Source organism: Colobus angolensis, unplaced genomic scaffold (assembly GCF_000951035.1).
Source record: "Colobus angolensis palliatus isolate OR3802 unplaced genomic scaffold, Cang.pa_1.0 Scaffold2, whole genome shotgun sequence".
In the NCBI taxonomy this organism is placed as follows: domain Eukaryota; kingdom Metazoa; phylum Chordata; class Mammalia; order Primates; family Cercopithecidae; genus Colobus; species Colobus angolensis.
This window is the reverse complement of record NW_012115154.1, coordinates 12,061,647-12,069,359: the sequence shown is the minus strand read 5'-3', so window position 1 is coordinate 12,069,359 and position 7,713 is coordinate 12,061,647. Positions and strand designations below refer to the sequence as shown.

Here is a 7,713-nt window from a genome sequence, read left to right as displayed (position 1 = left end):
GTGATGGGATTATGGGGGATGGTTTCCCCATGCTGTTCTTGTGATAGTGAGTGAGTCTTCTGAGATCTGATAGTTTAAAAAGTGGCAGTTCTTCCTCTGCTTGCACTTCCCTTCTCCCTCTTGCTGCCTTGGGTAAGAAGGGGCCCGCTTCCCCTTTGCCTTCTGCCATGACCGTGAGTTTCCTGAGGTCTCCCCAGCCATGCAGAACTGAGTCAACTAAACCTTTTTCCTTTGCAGATTACACAGTCTCAGGCTTTTCTTTATAGCAGTGGGAAAATGGACTAATACAAATGGCCTTCCTGAGAAGAGGGTCCCTAGAACGCTGCTGAAGTTAGTCAGTCCACCACTTCCCCAATCCTACACTTCCGTATCCTCTCTCACTGGTCTATACCTTCAGTGATCTCAATGCTGATTGGAGATTCCGTGAAACAGACAGAAGAGGGAGTCCAGTCATGAAGCAGCAAGGAGCTGTCAGTTCCTGATTTGACCATTTCTTATGCCAAGGATATCAGGTAGGCCTGAGAGCTGCCCCTGGTGACTGGGTTTTCCTTATTCACAAGTGATAAGCCCTTTTCTTTGATCATTTTTAGGAAGTCTTTGTGCACAGACACATCGATGGAAATCCCTTCCTGGGGGACTTGACACATGTAGGAAAAGTCTTCTATGAGTTTCTCCAGCCAGTTCTTTTCTACATTTCTTCCCTTATTGTGCATCATGGACTCAAATTGGAACAGAGCTCTGCAGATGTGATAGTTTGTCACCCCAGGCATGGGGACTGGGAAGACACCTTTATGGCATCTCTTATCTAAGATGCCTAGGCCAAAACATTTAAGAAACTTGTTTTCTGGAAACTGAGATAAACAGTTAAAATTTGGGTTTCTGGAGGCCGAAAAGCAGGCCTGCTTGCCAATCAGCAGTCCTCCACCTTCTACAACAAATTCTACTATCTTCTTGACATTCACGTTGGTGAGTGACAGCAAAAGACCTTCAGGTAGGTCACTAGCGAGAAGATCTGTCCCAGTCCGCTGTAAGTTATTTCTTGGTGACATAGGACTCAACTTGTGCATTTCTGAGTTCAACTCAGTTTTTCCATTATGGTCCCCTGCCGGCCAGGACAGCGCATTGACCACAAATAGGCTAAACCTGTGATCCAATATCAAACGCTCATGACCTGCCAACACTACATACCCGTAGTATGTAGTGGGCAGCTGCAGGAAAGCAGCCACAGGAGCTATCTATTCCTAAGGGCAAGGCAGGGACCCATGCACCAGCAGCTGAGAGGGGGATCCTCCTGTCCTGAGGTCTAGCTTGGACATCCCTTCCAGGAGCTGCTCTTGGTCCTGTCTGAGATCCTCCGAAACCTGGAAAGGAGATATTTCTCACATTAGTGCCTGTAGGACATGTGAGTGTAAAATAGAGCAGAAGAGAATACCTAAGACCTGAGCTTGTTTGGTACAAAACCTTAAGAGGCAAGAGAAGAAATGTTATTTTAATCTTGCTTTATACACCTTCAGTTTTAACTAGCAGTAATTAATATGACAAAATAATGGTATTTTTATTTATAGGCAGAATATATCTTGAAATGGGTGCATACATTCTCCCAGATAAGTTTTCCAGGATGAACTACTGCCTTAGTAAACATTCTGTTGACTATCCTGATTTATAAGTTGTTTATTTAAATAGTTAAAAATATAAATAAAGCTCAGAAAACAGTCTCACATTCCCTTAGAAAGTAGTCCTGCTTATAAATTTGAACAGCTTATATTCCACAACATGTGCACACATTCACACACACACAATTTTAAAAGGCTGTGAAATTCTCAAGTTATCCTTGTCAGAGCTCTGAACTATCTTTTGTTATATTTACTTTTCGCTGTTTTTAAGTAGACCCACTGGAATTATTATATTAAGAAAAATGTTTAGTCCATTCCTTGTTATCAATTAAGTCACCAAAGCATAACCACTTCTTAAAACTGTGAAAGTATTTTAATACAGTATTAAATTGTGTTTTAATTACATCTCTTGGTACAGACATAATTATGTTAAAATGCAACAATTAAAAATGAGTGAAACTCGCACCTTATAGAAACAGTGTACACAGAAAAATCCAAACTAATATTGAAAGTGTTATTGAAAGTATAGAGAAGTGACTGGAAGATTATATATTAGAATGTTATTTTCAGTGAGCTCTGGGTAGAATCGCTACCCAGAGGGGTTTTTAAAAATGCTTTTCTACATTTTTTCTGATTTTATTTTCATCATCAGAAAAATAACAGTTACATAGTTCACGTTTTTATTTATTGATTTCACTGAATACTGTGACAACAACCACTGTAAGTTACTTCTTAATTCAATTTCAGCGTAAAGTTGAGAATGCACTCTGACAGTTTCTCTTTTCACTTTCAAATCAATGAACAGCATTTTAATTTGAGCATCAGTTCTGCCTAGAGGTTTCATGACTAATTTTTCAAGTTAATGTCTTCAAAAACAAAACGAAAGAAAAACTCTTTATGGTTGAGAATTTCTAGGAGTGAACACACATTGCTGCTGTTACCATGAAACAACAATATCTAGAGAAAGGGATGCTGTAGTTAACAAAATATTAAGCCTAGTGATGCATAAGCAGAAACATCCTTTTTGTTTCATCTCTTGAGTTTTTGGAGGGAGAGAGAGGCTTCTAAAATATATCAGTATAGCTTAGTGGTTAAATGCTCTGACTCTGGAATTAATGTGATGCAGCATAAACAAACAAACAAACAAATAAATAAATAAAGCAATCAATTTTCTCACTATTCCTATAAATAACAAGAAAGCAGCTGACAATATTTATTTTTCATTTAAAAAAACAAAAAACTAAATCTTAGGAAGGAAATCTTCTTCTCTGTATAGACTGAGTATCCGTTAGAATATGTAATATTGGTCTAGGCGCGGTGGCTCAGGCCTGTAATCCCATCACTCTGGGAGGCAAAGATGGGCGAATCACAAGGTCACTAGTTTGAGACCAGTCTGGTCAATATGGTGAAACCCCATCTCTACTAAAAATACAAATATTAGTCAGGCATGGTGGTGCACGCCTGTAGTCCCAGTTATTCAGGAGGCTGAGGCAGAAGAATCGCTTAAACCAGGGAGACGGAGGTTGCAGTGAGCTAAGATTGTGCCACTGCACCACTCCAGCCTAGGCAACAGAGCAAGACTCCTTCTATAAAATATATATATGTATATATACACACACACACACACACACACACACACGCATATACATGTAATATCACAACATTAGAAGCATTCCTGTGAAATCAGGAAAAAAGCAAGGCTGCTGTCTGTCACTGATACCAATCATAATTTTAATGGATAATGGACATCCTAGCTAACAAAATAAATAAACATTATAATGCAACCAGCAAAAGTTTCCATTATTTGCTGGGAAGTAGTGGAAAACATAAGGAATCAACTGACAGACTATTATAACTAATGAAAGACTTCAGCAAGTTGTTTAAATTCAAGATAAACACAAATTTTAATAATTGTTCTATTAAGTAGGAATAGATAATAATAAAATGTTCTCCTATAATAGAACAATATAATTTTATAGTTTATAAAATGGCAACAAATTTTAATGACCAAGAATAATTCTACTAAGAATTGTGCAAAGGCTTTCTCGGAAAATCTATAAGACTTGACAAAGAATAGAAAGCAATACTTGAATAAATGAAGACAGATTTTTGTTCCTAGATGAGTAGATTCAATATTTTAAGATGTTAATTATTGATAGACCGAATAAAGAAAATGTGATACATATACACTATGGAATACTATGCAGCCTTAAAAAGGAATGAGGTCAAGTCAGTTGCAGGAACATAGATGGAACTGGAGGCCATTATCCTCAGCAAAGTAAGTCAGAAACAGGAAACCAAATTCTGCATGTTCTCACTTGTAAGTGGAAGCTAAATGATGAGAACACATGGACACATGGCGAGAACATCACATACTGGGGCCTGTTGAAGGGTCGGGGGTGGGAGAAGGAAGAGGATCAGGAAGAATACTCAGTGGGTGCTGGGCTTAATATTTGGGTGATAGGATGATCTGTGCAGCAAACCACCATGGCACATATTTACCTGTGTAACAACCCGCACATCCTGCACATGTACACTTGAACTTAAAACAAAAGTTGGAAATTAAAAAAAAGTAAGATGTTAACTATCCCTAAATAATCTTTAATTTGAATATAATCCTGCTAAAAATTCTGACACATATTAGAGGAAATTGATAAGCTGATTCTATAGTTTAATCTGCAAACATAAGTATCAAAAAAAACACATAAGAGATTTTTGGAAATGTTGAGTAACATAATATATGGACATAGAGAAGAATTTGTTTTCTCAGATGGTGAAACTTGCTTCAAAGTTGTAGTAAAAAAGCAGTATGGCTGGTGCAGAATTAGATGAATAGGTCAGTAGTCCAGAGGACAGAGTTGGAAAAGCAAATTAATGTATATGTGGAAGCTTATTATATGCAAAAGTAACCATTAAAGTCAATCAATAAAATATTGACCTTTGAAAGGTCAAAGATGCTATCATAATTGGCCATACATTTAGAAATAATATACGTGATATAATACAAAAATTCATATAAATTAAATATCTAAATGTAAAACGTACAACCATAAAAGTATTAGAAGAAAATATAGAAAACTATTTTAATACATTTGTAATGGGAGATTTTCTAAACAATAAAAGATGTTATAAAGAAAAAGGCTGACAGATTTGACCACATACAGATATAAAACATACATATTACACCAAAAACAAGGATAAAAACAAATGAAAGGAAATATTCGCAACATGTAAAATAGACAAAGAAGTGTTTTCTGTAACAGCTCTTCGTAATCAATAAGGAAAAGACAAATGCTGAATAGAATGAAATAGATGATTTATAGAAGAAATATAAATGAACATAAATATATAAAATCATCCTCTGCATTTGTGACCTGAGAAACACAAATTAAAATAACATTTTTTCACATCTATACTGACAATACTTTCAAACGAAAATTCATTCTATCCAGTATAGCAACGGTCCAGGGCTATATTTTTGTTATAAGTGCAGATAGGTGTATACCCTTTTAAAATGATAATTTGTCAGCATCTATTATTTCAAATATAAATATTTTTTAACTAGCTGCTGACTTTCTTGGACCATATGCCAAAGAAATGCTTGCACTTGTATGCAATGACATATAAAGTTATTCATTTTCAAATTTTGAGTAACAATAAGCATTAGATCTAATCCAAATGTCCATGGCTGAATAAGCATGCTATGGCCACCCCATGGAACACTATTCATCTGTGCCAAAGACTGAAGTAGATTTGTGTGGACAAACGAATTAGTTAAATGAGGAAGAGCTTCACTTGCCAATTTCTTGGGATTCAAGTCACAGGACAGTCATAGTTCATTCGGTCCAATCTTAGCATTATGAGAAATCCCATCATTTGTCCCATTTTTCTCTCTCTTTAGACAGAGTGATCCTGCTCCTCTGTGGAAGAAGTTGCTACAAGATTTCCTCTGGCTTCATCACCACCCTGCTGCCCCACTTTCCATTCAGACATACCCTCACCCAGGGGTCCCACTCCATGCCTGGGGAAGGAAATCCCTGAATTACGGATACAGACTGTAACATGTTGCAGTCTCCTTGCTGTCCCTGGACTACGTTGCCTTAGATTTCATTCATTTACTCCATGTTTAATAGCACTTACTGTAAGCCAGATATTGCACTATACGCTAGTGATCCAGTGGTAAGCAAAATAGACACGATTCTTGTTTCCCATGAATTTTATAGTTGTTTTCTCCACTTATCCACCATCTCTTTCTAACTATTTAGAACTGGGAGGCACGATAGCAAATAAAACAGAAAAATAACCTGCTCTGAAGGCATTTAATACTCAGTGCATAGCACAGAAAAAGCAGAAGATGTAGTCCCTTATCCATAGCATGTAAGATTTAGAATTACATCGGCAATTTGTAACTCTTCCATTACACAGTGACCAGTTTCTCCTCTGCTAGACTGAAAGCTCCTTGAAAATGGGGGTATAGGACTGATATTTAACATGGTTCAGACTCCTTTTAGGGAAGTATCACTCACATTACATGGAGTGGGATATTGAGCCACTTCTTAGAGACCTCAAACTGGCTTCTGTCCCCAGAGGTGTCAGTGAAGTACACTGCAGCCACACTTCTCCAGACATAGCACATGAATCCTTCTATCATTCCCTGAATACTCTGCGTCTAGATTCTTCCACCTCTCTGGTGTCACTTCACAAGGGGGAACATACAATATCAAGGGCCAAGAAATTTAATTAAAACCTGATTATTTCCCTTGGCAGTTTTCATCGTCATCCCCCACAAAATACTGCTAAAAATATTCTCAGAAGTACTGACTCCTGCATATATGCAAGGGTGGGAAAGAGGAGACAACTGGAAAGTTTTCTCTTATCCAATATGACCGCCAATATGACCAAAAGTTTTGTGCAAAATAATTGGGGAAGATTAAAGCCATATTGCAATTTCATTTATTTAAGAAATATTGATAAACACTTCATGTTCCAGGCACTAGGCAAGGAAATAGAGTGGTGAGTAAGACAAGCTTTTCTATTCAGCTTTGGGCACAGGAGGGAGTGGCAGTGAGGGCCCAGTCTCTCTTGTGTCTTGGTGCCTTTTAGTCATCCTGCTTTTGATTTGTGGTGGTTCCAAACTAAGTTAAAAACAATCTGTATTGAAATGGAAGCTCGTTGACAAGGGAAACCAACTCTGTTGTTTATCCTGAGTCAGACTCCCTAATGGGGGAATAGACACTCACCTGACATGGAGTGGGATCTTGGAACCTTCTTAAGAGACCTTGAAGCGCTCTCTGTCCCCACAGGTGTCAGGGAAGTACACTCCAGTCAAACTTGTCATCTTGATCCCAAGGAACCTGGACAGCACCTTGTCATGGCCAAGCTTGCTGACCCAGTACCAGGCCCGGCCCCGGATAAGTAAGCCCCTTCCATGTCCCAGACTGGATCAGCGTTGCAGTCATGGTGTCATCAAAGGCACTGATGCCGTAAACCCCCAGGGCAGTCCTGGTTCTGGATCAATCTGTGCCTCAACACCACAGTCTGCACGACATTTCCTAGTGCTGCCAAGGATGGGTGCACTCCTACGGGATCCCCGGAACAAGGACAGTCAGCTCACTGTATTGAGGAGACATGGAGCCAAGCCAGCATGCAACAGGTAGCCCTCATGGGACACAACCACGAGGCAGCCTTGGCCGTAGCAGGAGGCAGCAATGAGCACCTGGCCCTTGTCATTCACCATCACGGGGAAGGTAGACTCTCCAATATGGAGTTCACTGGGGACGGGGACTCTGGGGAGATCTTGTCACTCCATCCATGAGGGCCCTGAAAGCAGCAGTGGGAGTTGTCGCCATGGTTCTCTCAGCTGCTGCAAAGGAAAGTACGGTGAATGAATGAACGACAAGCAAATGGATAAATGCAAGTTACCCTTGTTCTTACAGAGCCATGCCTGATAGAGCTTATCGCCAGACTCATAGAGGTTATATGTAGTTACCTTGCTTGATTTCCCAGACTCTAGAACTCTTCATAAGTACAATTTCTAAGAAGTTTCACTCTCTTGATTTATTTTTACTATGCAGATATCACCTCTTATTCTTTCCTTAGC

At 38.9% G+C, this 7,713-nt stretch overlaps 1 protein-coding gene across 1 annotated transcript; it reads right to left on the bottom strand.

Annotated features, from left to right (window-relative positions):
* Positions 1–6,849: 6,849 nt before the first annotated feature.
* LOC105511261 (TRPM8 channel-associated factor 2) lies at positions 6,850–7,462 on the bottom strand. Its single transcript, XM_011941393.1, is given in 6 exon segments — positions 6,850–7,051; positions 7,053–7,107; positions 7,110–7,154; positions 7,157–7,221; positions 7,223–7,411; positions 7,413–7,462. Coding segments are annotated over 6 exon segments (606 nt in total).
* Between the last annotated feature and the right edge of the window lie 251 nt (positions 7,463–7,713).